The sequence below is a fragment of the Channa argus genome, chromosome 16 (assembly GCF_033026475.1).
Source record: "Channa argus isolate prfri chromosome 16, Channa argus male v1.0, whole genome shotgun sequence".
NCBI lineage: Eukaryota > Metazoa > Chordata > Actinopteri > Anabantiformes > Channidae > Channa > Channa argus.
Genome location: NC_090212.1, coordinates 13,403,408 through 13,418,217, shown reverse-complemented (window position 1 = coordinate 13,418,217; position 14,810 = coordinate 13,403,408). Strand labels below are relative to the sequence as shown.

Genomic DNA, 14,810 nt, shown 5'->3' with positions numbered 1-14,810 from the left:
ACAAAATCGATACTTTAGCGTAGTAGTAATTAAGCTCCGCCTTCTTTTTGATTGATAGTTATTTAAACCAATCGTTTTGCTGAGTAACTTCGTTGGTCTTGTGGACTTCGTTTTCAATACACCAATCACAGAAGACTACATTGAGAGGTGGACCTGCTGCTGTGCAGTCTTCTTTGTGTTGACATCTTTAGAGGATTGAGAGGTAATATAAGTTTTTGTGTATTACGCTAACCGTTATTTCATAAAACAATCATTCCCGATAGAAAAGGTTATCCAGAATAGTATGTTATTCAAGATAATTTTGTGAAGCGAAGCCGGTGGTTTCTGTTCCTCTCACTCGCACCTGCCACTGTGCCGCTTTGAGTCCTAGCCACTGTCTATTGTTAGCAGTGTCAGCTAACTTAGCGTGCTCTCGTACAATCATTTGAAATGATTCAACGTTACTTATTGAACCGCTTTATGACTATATTCACCAGTTTTCTTGCAACGATATTAAAGGTCTTTGATAGCAGCTGCTATATTTCAATTAGCTAAATGCAAGTCGCTGCCAAGAACTATGCTAACGTTCATAGATTTTAACGTTAGCTTTGCATTTGGTAGCTAGTGCTAACGTGCCTATCTATTTGGTCATAGTAAGCCATTGTGACCAAATAGATTAACCTCAAAACAGGTTTTTGACTATTAAATTAATTAATTAAAACAAGGGCCCAGAAGCCTTTTCATTGTTTATTAAGTATTTATTTGCACTTGAATAAATTAATAAAAGTCTTGGTAAAACAAAATATTCCACAGTGAAACACAGTAATGTAACTTCGAGTTTATATTCGTTACTTAGATTTTAAAAGTGTTAGATATGATAATTACATTCAGTGGAAAGTCAAAGGCCAGGGTTTTGCTCAGTAGGACCTGTTCATAACCATATTTCTGGTTCTGTCTTCATTTCTTAGTGTTTGAATGGATATTACCAGGTGCACGGAAAAATGGGTAAAACAAGACAAGGTTACTGTAACCATAGAGCTCCCATTTCATAAAACCATGACATCCATGAATAGTCAACATTATTTAAGTCATCCAGTAATACAGATGTGACATTTTTCTCAGATGCATCCTTCCAAGCCCAAGGGTATTGTGTTGCAGTTTGACTGATGTAGATGGTGCAGGTACTTCCACCACTAATAGTGATTCAAGATTCAAACACCTTAATTAAAAGTGATCAACAGCTTTTGGCTTGTCCCTTCAGGGGTCCCCACAGGGGAACATATTCCGCATGTTGATTTGGCATGTGTTTTTGAGTGGGATGCCCTTCCTGCTGCAGCCCTCCCATTTTTATTCGGGCTCGGGACCGTCACCAAGGTTGCCCTTGGTGGCTGGGCGTGGCCACACTTGGTGCGGTGGTACTTGAACCTGCGGCCATCTGCATCCCAACCCAATGATCTACCACAGAGCCACCAGGCCCCCTTAGCAGCTTAATTAAAAGTAATCTCTATTAAAAACAGTTTCTAGTAGGAGTCAATTGGAAAAAAATGTAAATGGCGTAACACTTTGGCATAGATTCTTTTTGTTTATTTATTTAATCAAGCACATTTCTGTGGTTATTTTTAATTGTGAATGTTACAAGGTGCCATAACTTCACCAAGTTCATCCTCTCTTTTAGGAATAGCTGTAATCTTTTTTTTTTTTTTAATTGTTTATACTTTCTTGACATTCCACTGCTGACATTCTTAGTTAAACCATTTCATATAAAAATTGTCTTATCAAAACTGTTTGTTTCACTTTTAATCGAATTTCATTTTTTCTCTTTGGCCAGGAGAGGCCTCCAACATCCTCCATAATGCTGTCTAGCAAGAAATCAGATGCTGGCTCCTCTTCCTCTTCTTCTTCATCTTCTGCTGGAGCAGCAGGAGGTGATAGAGGCCCAGTATCAGATCTCCAGACAGGTTCCTCAGCATCGGCTGCAGGAGCTATGGATGCAAAGAAAAAAGAGAGGTCATCCCCAAGTGGGGAACCTGGAGGCCCTTTGCCCCACCAAGCAGGCCCTGGGGGTGCAGACCAGGACTCAGCTGAAGTCCGCAGAACAAGCCGTCGCAAGCGAGCAAAAGTAAACATTATAGATTTCTGTAGGCTCATGGAGAGAAGGGTGTTTAAAAATTAATGCAAAAAGGTTAATTTGGCTTTGGCGTTTTTCATTACTAAAAAAACATTTAGGTGCAGTATTTCTGTCTCTCTAATATCATAGGTGTTTATAGCATGTACAATTATGGCCATAAATATCGGCACCCTTGGAATTCTGTCAAAAAACGCAACCCTTCTCTCAGAAAATTGTTCCAATGCAAATGTTTTGTTATTTACGCGCTTATTGTTTGCGTGGAACAACACAAAAAAACAGAAGAAAAGTCCAACTTAAAAAGAATTCACAAAGAACTCAAAAATGATTGGCACCTTGTCAAAATTGTAAGAAAAATTGCTCAAGCATGTGATGCACCTGTAATTTGTATTTAGACACACTAAATGGCAAGTAACAGGTGTGGGCAATATAGCAACCACACTTGCAACCAGTTAAAATTGAAAAAAGCTGACTCAACCTTTGTGTTGATTCTCACACTGTGCATGGAGAAAAGAGAGGTGTCCGTGGATTTGAGAAAAAAAATTGTGGAAAAACATGGACAATCTCTTCTTGAGAGAGATCTTGATGTTCCTGTGTCCACTGTGCGCAATATCATCACAGCCCACGGCACTGTAGCTGACCTCCCTGGACCTGGATTGAAGAGCAAAATTAACGAAAAATTACAACGAAGGATTTCGTTGGTACCTCAGTGGAAATTATAAACTGACTGAGGTGGTAATGCTGGTTTTAATGGTGCTTTTATTGTGCTTACCGTTGCAGGTGGAGTACCGTGAGATGGATGAGAGCCTGGCCAATCTGTCGGAGGATGAATATTACTCTGAGGAGGAGAGGAATGCCAAGGCAGAGAAAGAGAGGAAGCAGGTCATCCCTCCTCCACCTCCACCAGTAGAGGAAGAGAATGACAGTGAACCAGAAGAACCTTCTGGTTAGTCTGAATCTTTAGTAATCATGTCAAACGATTTTAAATTAAACGTTTTTGCAAGAAAAATAAGCTTATTTCATTAAGTTCTGTGTTGACTACATGATGATATTTATCTTTATTGTAGGTGTGGAAGGGGCTGCTTTTCAGAGCCGACTTCCTCATGATCGTATGACATCCCAGGAGGCTGCCTGTTTCCCTGACATCATCAGCGGCCCTCAGCAGACTCAGAAGGTCTTCCTCTACATTCGGAACCGTACAGTAAGTGCCAATCCAAACGCATTTCTTTCTCTTGAGAAATTTACGAGAATGGGCTAATTGGTTTTATACTTGTGTACTGTTGTATCTTTATTCATATTAACCTCGTCCAGCTCCAACTGTGGCTTGACAACCCTAAGATTCAGCTGACCTTTGAAGCCACAGCAAAGCAACTCGAAGCTCCATACAACAGTACGACATAAAAGCAATATAAACATATTTTTCGTGTTCTTTCTTTCTTAACTTCTGTATGAGTGAAGAACATTTTGAGATTTAATGTCCTTTTTGTTATTTTTTTGTTTTTTTTTTAGGTGATGCTGTGTTGGTCCACAGGATACACAGCTACTTAGAAAGGCATGGCCTCATTAACTTTGGTATTTACAAGAGGGTCAAGCCTTTACCTAGTGAGTTCACTTCATGCATTGCACTTGTAAACAAATACTGGCCATGAGCCAAATGTTAGTTTATGTATTGGAGTTTTTACCCAAAAACCAAAAGCTAAGACATTAAACTTTGTAAGGTCAGGTGTGTAGCAATATCTATGTAATGCATTCTGTGCTTGTTGTTGTAGCTAAGAAGACTGGAAAGGTTATAGTGATTGGTGGAGGTGTGTCCGGTCTAGCTGCAGCCAGGCAGCTGCAGAGCTTTGGGATGGACGTGACAGTACTGGAGGCCAGGGTGGGTCACAAACAGATATATTTAGGTTTCTGACAACTTCATAACCAGCTGTTAATAAAATTATATGGTTTTTTTTTTATAACTGATAGCATTAGCATGGCATAAAGAGTTCACTATGTTAAAGTAGAATTTTTCTTTTTTTTTTCTTCCATGCAGGACCGTGTTGGAGGCAGAGTAGCCACATTTAGGAAGGGCAACTATGTTGCTGATCTGGGAGCCATGGTGGTGACAGGACTGGGTAAGAATCATCCAGAATCCCCAATATGTAGCCGTTAACAGATCCAGATAAGTCTCTTCCTCATAAAGATTCTGCAGTGACTTACACCTACCTGTAGATGGCGACACTGCAATTCTATATACACTAGTCAACCATAACAATAATCAAACGGGGGAGTACTTGGCTGTACTTGTGGAGAAACTTTTTTTAGGCCAATGCTTGCACTATTATTATTGTTGTTGTTGTTGTTGTTGTTTATTTATTTATTCCTTGTTCAGGGGGGAATCCTATGGCAGTAATCAGTAAGCAGGTTAACATGGAGTTGGCCAAGATCAAACAGAAGTGTCCACTGTATGAAGCCAATGGCCAGGCTGTGAGTATAATGAGGAATCTTCTATTATCCTAACATAGCCAAGTTCAAGTCCACTGGCTCTGCTCACATTTAACAGGTAGAATCCTGAGAAACCGTTATAGTTAAATATTTACTACAGTAGCAAAAATAATTTATTTTTTAACATCGTTGTTACATGCAAAAATACCCCTTTTCCTGTGAAACCAAGCCACTTCTTTACAGCTTGATAGCTGTCAAGAAGATAATGACATGTGATTTAAATGCACGTGATTTGATCTAGCCAGCTGATGTTTGAAAAATGAGGTGGCCTAATCTCATATGTCCCATTTAGCCCTAAACCTTAGGTTTGCCCTTTCACGTGTCCCTTTCAGTAGTCGGGCTGTTCCAATTAATAATGCAACAACAAAAAATAGCAGTGAGAAGCCAGATGAAGTGGTAGGGCTATGTAGCCCTTCAATAGGGTATAAAATATGATATTGGGCCCATATATACCTGCTTAAATCATACTGTCAATTTTACCTTTACATTTCGTCTAGTTCGCTCTTTTTGAGATCTCTGCTCAGACTGATGATCAGTCTGAGCAGCATACCTACAGCTGCTTTAGAAATGTGTATTCCAATTGTATTTTTCAAAATAAGACATTGTGTCATTTACTTCCCTAGTCAGAAGATGTTTCTGTATTCACAAGACTTCTCTCTTGACATTAAGGTTCTCTTGTGTTGGTGTTTGTTTATAGCCTTTCTCCAAGCCTGTTGTTGTCCTGGGGGAGAGATCTGGCTCTCCACAAGCTAACAAAACACTATGGTGGATTCATTGAAGCACTTACCTCTTTCTGTCATCCACGATAGCTCCAGTTTATTTCAGTGCAGAACAGAACTGAAATCAGATAAAGACTCATCACACCAGAAATAAACTGCTTTCGTCGTGTTTTGTTTCTGCCTATCAAGTGGCAGCGACAGTAGTAGGGTGTTTAGGATCATGTTTGCAACGCATCCATTTTCCAGCAGAGGTCCTGTGGTCATGTGTAAATGGACTCGTTTTCCACTGGAAAATGATAATTAAATGTGTATATTTTACTTTTATGTAAAGTTGTTCAAGGTTGAAGTTGTGTGTACTTAATGTGTTCTCTCTCTCTCTTTTTATTTCCTTCTCCCTCCTATTGTCTTGTGAACCACTTCCATGTTCATCATTTGCTGAACTACTACAGGGTGAACGGTGCACAAGTGTATGTATTGGTTTTTATAATTTACATTGTTCTTTACTTTTAAAAGTCCACATTTCATCTCCAACTATTTTAATATTGCTCACCAATTCCCATTCCACGTGGAAGAAAAGAATGTTCAACCTTCATCTTCCTGAAAACATAAGAAATTACAATAAACACCTTGCCATTTTTTATTTTTTAACAACAAGAATGCTTTTTAAATTGCTTTAATTGTTTTTACTTTATAGATTAATTTAGTGTTACTGACCACTTGGTGTCTTTGTCCTGTGTGTGTTTAGGTACCAAAAGAAAAAGATGAGATGGTGGAGCAAGAGTTTAACAGATTGCTAGAAGCCACCTCCTACCTCAGCCACCAGCTGGACTTCAACTTCCTCAACAACAAACCTGTTTCTCTGGGACAGGCCCTGGAGGTGGTTATACAGTAAGTTGGGCAAACACAACATGAATGTACACATGGGAGGTGGTTTCAGATGTATGCAGCGTAGTATGTATAGAAATGTGCTTTTTCTAATGTGTTTGTGCAGGCTACAGGAGAAGCATGTAAAAGATGAGCAGATAGAACACTGGAAGAAGATTGTAAAGACACAGGAAGATCTCAGGGATCTTCTTAATAAGGTGAGCATAAGTTAACAACTTTGATGTCTATAGTAATTTTAGAAAGTTATCAAGTTAAATGTTAACAGCATAATCTCTGCTGATTACTGATCATTGGTCAGTGTTCAAATTTTTCCCTCCCTTGTGTGCCTTTCTGCCTCAATTTCCCTCAGATGGTGAGTACTAAGGAACGGATTAGGGAGCTCCATCAGCAATACAAGGAAGCTAGCGAAGTCAAACCCCCCAGAGATATCACAGCTGAGTTCCTGGTGAAGAGCAAGCACCGCGACCTCACTGCACTCTGCAAAGTGAGTTCAAACACCACGTCACAGAAAAGAGAGAGAAATACGATCATCAGAAAGAGGGACATGAATAAAAGCAACAGTATTGCTCTTGCATAAGGATTTCTTCTGGTATTTTCATCTAAACTAACTGTTGTCCCTTACAGATTTGTATGTGGCAGCTGGATAACTTTCTCAGATTTCTTGGATGAGGCAAAAATCACACATCAGAACCCAAATAAAATGAGTTTTCCCAGCTGTGCCATGGTTTGGTCATTGCATAGCTTCTGTGTTTGCAGTTTGAATAACTTCACTGCTAGATTTCTGTGTTGATTAAGTGAATCCACAGAATAGAAGATCAGTCAACACTACTTGGAGGATAGCGTCTTCTCTCTGAATAATAACCTATACTAAAACCATCGAATATTCCACTATGACGAAGTAGCATGTCAGAGAGATATCTCGTAGACTACTAGGTCAGGGTCAGCGCCTCAGAGTTTTATTTATTTATTTTTTAATACTATGCTTACTAAATAAACCAGACAGGCTGTGTTTAAGTGGTTTTTAATGCTTTGGTATTATTTTTGTAAGTGCTGCCGTTTTATTTTTGGTGCAGACAGATCACCTCTACTACAGCTATGTGGTGTGTGTTTTAGTTGGTTTTTAAACACAGCTGGTGTCTGAACTGAATCTGTCTGCTACCCATCCGCTGTTGGACAAACCACTCCAAGGCCTCAAAACATGCCCTAGTTGTCCTTACACCAATATTTTCACCGTTTATACAAAATAACAGGATTTTTTTTATTTTTTTATGCCAATAGGAAAATGATTTGCATGTGTCTTTTCCAGTACTCTTGCCTTTTTTAGTATTTTCTCAGGTCAGCTTGCTAACCTGGGGGCATCATTAGTATGGTAAATTCTACACTTGACTCAACATAGCTGTGTCCTGAGGCTCAGCTTGCTGGGTGGTATTACAAGACTCCACGTTTGCTCGTAAACAGGTTGACTCAGCCTTTTTTGTCGAGACTGCTTGTTCTTTCTGCATGACCTGAAACCCTTAGGGTGTGTGCTTTTTTTAATTTTGTTTTTTTTCACACGGATGCAATACTTAGTGTATGAAAAAAGTGTGTGAAAAAATTGAAGATGTCATTCGTTTCTAAAGTCTCCAGGATTTTTGATAATAAAGTTGATTGTATATAGAGAAAATATTGGCACATAAGTAATAATGGGATAATGAAATGCATTTCAAATGCCAATTCTAGATTTAAAAATGTTAAGGTGTTGCTGTAATAGGACGAAAGTTAAACAATTTTGTTTTGCAGTCATTAGAATATATATCATGCCCAATATTTGTGATCATTATTTCAGGGATGAAAGAGATTCCAAACACAATAATTGTGCAGCCTCCCTACAGTTTGACTATATGGACATAATTTAGATGTATAATGATCTCCTTGCTTCCTGCCTTGTCTATGCATAGGAATATGATGAGTTGGTGGAGATGCAGGTCAAACTGGAGGAGAAGCTGCAAGAGCTGGAAGCCAATCCTCCCAGGTAACTCATCTTCCATGATATTTAGTATGTTCTCTGCGACTATAATTTTTTTTTATATATATATATATATATATATATATATATATATATATATATATATATATATATATATATATATATATATATATATATATATATATATATATAGTTATATAGTTATATAGTTATATATATATAGTTATATATAGTTATATATATAGTTATATATATATATATATATAGTTAAATGATCATATTTTCACATTGTAATATTCATTTGACTATTACTTTAAAGCAAATATTTTTACAGGAAGATAGCCAGCAGTTGTGTGGTACTGTGCTATGATTCAGTACGTTAGCTTGTGCTCTAAATTTTAATGATCTCTGCAAGTATTCTATTAATTTTCTTATCAGCAGCTAAGTATGCTAGACTGTTTGTGTTGAAGCAAAATTGGTCTATGTGACTGGAATGAAAATAGTCATTGTCTAATTGTTAAAACACCAATTAACCTGTTGGAGCCCTGGATCCCTTAGCAACATCAAAGTTTACATTTTGTTATGCTCTGTAGTGTAGTTCACTTAATATTGTGCTTAAATATGTGTTATTATCTTAACAGCAAGATGGTTTTGGCTTTTCTAGCTTGTGCATGAGTAAACTTGTCCCTGTGGTGTCTGAATAGCTATCAGTATACATCATTATGTTTCTTTCCTTCCTGTCTTTCCCACAGTGATGTTTACCTGTCATCCAGGGATCGGCAGATCCTAGACTGGCACTTTGCCAACCTGGAATTTGCCAATGCTACACCTCTCTCCACCCTTTCTCTTAAGCACTGGGATCAGGTATATACATGTACCCATTTTAAAATGTCATAAAAGTATAGTACTGTCAATAGTCTTAGACCTCTTAGGCTCACATGTTTCTAATAAGTTATTGCTAGTTTAGTTCTATGGTTTCTATCTATGGTTTATTTATTTACTGGGATGATCTGTTATTAATTTACCTGCAGGACGATGACTTCGAGTTCACTGGCAGTCACCTGACAGTAAGAAATGGTTACTCCTGTGTTCCTGTGGCCCTGGCTGAGGGTTTGGACATCAAATTAAACACAGCAGTGCGACAGGTCCGATATACAGCATCTGGTATGTGCTTCGGACTACATTTGTGTCTCTGATTATAGATTTCCTTGTTGATGCTTAGTGCACAGCATGTGTCAAACAGTAGTTTGTTTGTTTTCCAGGCTGTGAAGTGATAGCAGTCAACACTCGCTCCACGAGCCAAACATTCATATACAAGTGTGACGCTGTGCTGTGCACCCTGCCCCTCGGTGTGCTGAAGCAGCAGCCCCCTGCCGTGCAGTTTGTTCCCCCACTGCCTGAGTGGAAGACATCTGCCATACAGAGGATGGGCTTTGGCAATCTTAATAAGGTTGGACATGCTTAGTCTTTTTCAGTGCAAGTTTCCTTCCTGTCTTTCTTACTCCTGTCTTTAGTCAAGTAAAGCCAAAGGATTACATCTACAGTCCTAAAACCTAAGCACATTCAAAAAACATTCCAAAAAGATCAGCCTCACTGGTTTGATGTCCATTAGAGGATTGATACTGGAATGTTAAACTCACAAGTGCTTTACAACAATGCGTGCCAACTGACCACTGTGATGTGCCGCATTTTGTCCAGAACTCTGCTGAGTCTCCAGTCTTGAAATGAGTCATTGTGTAAAAATGTGAATAAGCTTTTGAGTAATTTAGTTTGTTTCTGACTGAACTGACCCTTTGATTCCTTAGGGAGACTACTTGCATTTGTGTAGGTGTTTAATAGCTAAGGTTTCCCTCTGTCTTCTGAAGAGATGAGAATTTGGGGCACATGGTTTATGATTCAGATGGTAGAGGGAGGGATGGCGAGGATGGCATGGGTAGTATGTGGGGAGTGTAAGCCTGTTGGAAATGCAAAGTAAAAATTGCAATTTGCAATTGTTTTTGTTTTTTCATTAGTAATCCGATCAGTGCTCAATCTGTGTCACTCCTGACCCACAAACTCACATTCCCCACCCCCCATCTCTCTCTCTCTGTTGCTCAGTATCATCTGCAGCAGAGTAGTCTATCTCCTTATTGTGCTGCAGCAGAGTACAGTGCTGCATGATTATGCAATCTGAGTTGTAAGTAATACTCTATTGCCACCAGAGGGCGCTCTACCATTCACACAGCCAAGACTGGTGTTGGCAGTTAAAAGTGCTGAACATGAGCTGTACTTCACGGGTAATTAAGTTTTTAACTGTTCTTTGCTGCCTAAAGGTGGTGTTGTGTTTTGACCGCGTATTCTGGGATCCAAGTGTCAACCTGTTTGGTCATGTTGGCTCCACCACAGCAAGTCGAGGCGAACTCTTCCTCTTCTGGAACCTCTACAAAGGTGATAAGATCGCACTTAGATAAATCCTGATTATTAACTGGTCACTACTTTAATAAATATACTTTTTGTCTCTCTAAGAAAATCCCCCTCATGTATCTAACAGTTTGTCTTTTACTCTGTCAGCCCCGATCCTTCTTGCTCTGATGGCTGGTGAGGCTGCTGGCATCATGGAGAACATCAGTGATGATGTAATTGTCGGACGCTGCTTGGCCATTCTCAAAGGCATATTTGGAAGCAGCTCGGTACCACAGGTACACATTTATACAACAGCTGAACAAGTAAAGTCCCAGGCACTTTTTGTAAAGCATTTGCTAGTTTGAGTTCTTCCTTCACTTACTCCACATACCAAGTTGTTTATTCCTCTCAAAAATGATGTCCACATAATTTAACAAAGCTGGCAGTTCTGTTCACCAATAACTGTTTTTGTTTACAGAAAAATAGTGGTGTATTGTATTTTAGGCTCAATCAGTGGGGTTTTCTTTGGTTTTTCCAGTACTTTAAGTGGAATGTCAAATTAGTTCCTGAATTGACCCTCATACCCAGCCCAATTTGATGCAGCAACCATGTGGAGTCGTATCCAAACCACACATCATGATAAATCATTTACTTATGGGTTCAAATGGGATAAAATCATATCCATTGGAACTATGCACCATCCAGCTGTTTACAGGCCTCTCTAATACCCTCATGGATACTCCTAAAAAATATTGGTTTGTTTTTGTGGCAGCCAAAGGAAACTGTGGTCACTCGATGGCGAGCCGACCCCTGGGCACGGGGGTCCTACTCCTACGTCGCAGCAGGTTCCTCGGGCAATGACTATGACCTCATGGCCCAACCCATCACACCTGGACCTGCTATACCAGGAGCCTCTCAGGTAAAGACACAGACTTGGGCAGAAAAGAGTCCTCACTACACAAGATTACATTTGGGTGATGATGTGAGCGTACATGTGTGTGAGAAAGTGAGGGAAAGGCATCCCAGCCTGCCCACAGTACTCAACCAAACCAAAGCAGAGCAGTTTATTCCCAACACAGATGTTTTTTGGCTGTTTTGAGGCTGGCATGCTAATATTTATGTGTTGACGATTGATTTCTGGCAGTTTCTTACCACACATTCCTCCCACCCACCAATCTCCTGTCTTATTTTAATTCGGTATTATGTTATGTTGGGACTGTCTAATATAGATTTCAATGTGTGTTGTTTTTTTTGTCCTGCCCTTCTACTCTCAGCCTGTCCCACGTCTGTTCTTCGCTGGAGAGCACACCATCAGGAACTACCCGGCCACTGTTCATGGCGCCCTGCTCAGTGGGCTCCGTGAGGCAGGACGCATTGCAGATCAGTTCCTTGGTGCCATGTACACACTGCCCAGACAGGCCACTCCCACAGCAACTAGCAACCCTCAGCAGGCTCAGCCCACCCCCACCGTGTGAAGCAGCCTCTCATGTCTTGCCAACTCAAGACTGTCTACAGCGGTTAATGAGAAAATTTAAAAGTTTGCCTGGCTATAGCTGATATTTCTGTATGCAAAAGAAATCACCAGAAACATCTTTGCCTTTGGTAAAAAAATAACAGGCTATACTATATATATATTTTTTTTTTTGTGTGTGTGTGTATTTATACTGTGATACCTTCATCGGAGCATTTTAGTTTACACACTTTTACTTTGGAATGTTAGCATTCACAGCTAAATGTGTGAATATGCATACAGTATACCTACATTTAACTAAAAGAGATGAAAGAAATCCAAAATGTATTACATACACGTGTAATAGTACATATTATACTTTATAAATGTGCGATTTCCCAATCTTGTAAGAGAAGCATGGCATTACTTTGGTACTTGAAGTGATTCAATGTATTTGATCCCATGTGGAGTTGCAGGGCTCAACATGTTTCCAAGCGCAAAATATATTTATTACATGTACACACAACCTAAATCCAAACATTATAAAAGGCAAATGACAACCGCAGTAGCACAGTGTCAATCCACTAAAGACTTTTCCCTCTGTCATTCCAGAGGCTTTGCCTTTGTTGTCTTAAGGCTTAAACCATTGCTGTCTACTTTAGCTGTGTGCTTCGTAAATTTAATTTCTACCTTTTAGGTTGCAGAGAATAGTGAAAATAGTTTGTATTAAAAGCTAAAAAGGTGTCTATGTTGAAAGAATTGTGAATGTTTTTTGTTGCCATAGCTTAAGTATTTTATTATCACCTAATGGTATGTTGCCACATACTATCTTTATTTTTGTGTTTTTTTTATATTGTCAAATGTTTTGTTATTAAAAGGAGACAAACTGTATCTTCAATTCACTGTTTGGTTGTGATGAGTTTTACACAACGCTATTTTACATCCCGCTGTTGTATTATCTGTCGTGTGTGTCATTTTTGTTATTTTTTTAATTCAATTTTATTTTTTTCTACATTCATGGGAAAAAGTGACATTGCTGCTTTTGCTTTGACCCTCCGCTGATCGTCCTTCATTGCAGGTCTGGCTGCTTCCCAGGGTTTGTGGTACTGTGTGAGGAGGAATAAGATAATAGAGGGTCCCTGCCAGCAGCCCCACATAGTGGGAGATCTGATGAATGAAGGGAGGGATTAAAATGGTCAACCATGAGCTATGAGCTTCTCTGTGAAGCTGTACTTCAGGGCTCTGTGCCCCTCTGTTTCCATGCACTCTTGAGCGTCACAGGCCTTGTTTTCCCCCAGAGCTGCGGTTGTTGTTATTATGACCAAAGGAGATGTTTGATGTGACGAGTAATTTGAGCTGGAGTTTGGGACTGTAACGCTTAGGTTTAGGTAACGTCCCTGGTGAACCGTGGGCTCAAAGCAGTGTAACTGTTGACTGGCAACATTATTTTTCATAATAGTCTTAAACCCACATCAACTGATTACTTGAGAGGCAGAGAAAAGATAGTTATATCTTTTATATTTTGGATGAGAGACCACAGCCTGTCTGAGCACGTCTTGTGATACGTAGGTGTTGGTTGGAATGCACACCTACACAGGTAGAAACACCTCTCACAGGTTGCTACGTGTCATTTGGACATCACCCATAATACTCTAATTTGTGAAGAATCCAGACATTCTGGAGAGTGTACAGGGGTTTCCATTCATCAGGACATTGTTTTATCAATGTGAGAGATGGTTCAGGCACTGCTTTGAATAGGAGGAAAACATCTTGGTAACTGCTTCCTTTCCAAACTCTGTACACTCATGCTTCCCAGGTGAGATCATGCTGAGATTGGCAAACCCTTGCTGCTATTCAGCAAATTTTTGTCTACTACAATGCTTTGATTGTTAACCTGGTAAAGAATTCTCTAAATTCATTTTGCATTTACAATTGCCAAGCGGGTATTTTTAAAGGTTGTGCTTACCACTTGGCATCCCCCTCAGTCCTCTAACAGGTGTTGTGGGCAGTGAAACCTCTTTCACTCTGTTTTGCCATTTTCCTCTTCCTCTACTAGCCTCCAGTGCCACTGAGTCATTCGTATGGTTGACTTCACAGCACTAATTCAGGTCAGGCATCAGCGCAGAGGCTCAGGGTACCAGGGTCCAAACAGGCACCAGTGTGTCAGGGTAGCACCTCCCTGCACCCGAACTCAGGGCAGATTAACATTAACCCCCGACTCAACTATTTCAACTCACAACATCCCACAAATTAGATAAGTGGTGGTTTTTATTTGTTTTGTGCCATTTTGCTAGATTAATTAGGAGGGAAAAGTCTAGAGCATTTGTGATCCAAAATCCAGTCCTTTTCACTGCAGACTTGTAGTAGTAGCTAAAACAAGTCTAAGTACAGTAATTAACAGTAACCGTGGTTTGGTGTCAGCTGTGGTTCCCCACAATTTAAATACAAAGAGAGAGCGAGCTAAAATGGGATCCACCTTAAACAACAATGAAATAAAATGTATGATATATCCTTTATATAAACGGGTGTTTATCAAAACATTTTGCAAATAACATTTGCCTACAAATATGTAAAGACCTTGAACTCATTGGGGTAATTGGTGTAACAAAGTGCAGCCCTATATTGTAAGCTGATAAAATGTTTAACAGGCAATAATGCAATGAATATGAGGACCACAACTCGTGTGTTCTTGTCCAGAACATTTTGAATTCTCTATCACACTCTCCACCTACACAAAACATCTAAAGCAGCATGCCGCTGCATGCTGCAACATGTACAGGCTTGTACTCTGAATGTTCTCAAAACCGTTTTGGGTAATGC

At 39.6% G+C, this 14,810-nt stretch overlaps 1 protein-coding gene across 4 annotated transcripts; it reads left to right on the top strand.

The window, feature by feature from the left end:
- The first annotated feature begins 57 nt into the window (after window positions 1–57).
- kdm1a (lysine (K)-specific demethylase 1a) lies at window positions 58–14,545 on the top strand. Of its 4 annotated transcripts, XM_067480574.1 has the most exons (22): window positions 123–202; window positions 948–984; window positions 1,808–2,098; window positions 2,882–3,050; window positions 3,172–3,305; window positions 3,416–3,494; window positions 3,614–3,706; window positions 3,874–3,980; window positions 4,137–4,218; window positions 4,476–4,570; window positions 5,757–5,774; window positions 6,053–6,195; window positions 6,299–6,389; window positions 6,542–6,676; window positions 8,130–8,203; window positions 8,911–9,022; window positions 9,190–9,322; window positions 9,421–9,608; window positions 10,471–10,585; window positions 10,709–10,836; window positions 11,313–11,459; window positions 11,815–14,545. In XM_067480574.1, exons 2-22 carry the CDS (start codon window positions 955–957, stop codon window positions 12,013–12,015), a joined length of 2,565 nt encoding a protein of 854 aa, XP_067336675.1. In that variant the 5' UTR covers window positions 123–202; window positions 948–954; the 3' UTR covers window positions 12,016–14,545. The 4 variants fall into 4 exon arrangements, with proteins under 4 accessions (XP_067336676.1, XP_067336675.1, XP_067336673.1 ...); XM_067480575.1 differs by lacking the exon at window positions 948–984 and having other exon boundaries at window positions 58–202; XM_067480572.1 differs by lacking the exon at window positions 123–202 and having other exon boundaries at window positions 978–999.
- The last annotated feature ends 265 nt before the right edge of the window (window positions 14,546–14,810 follow it).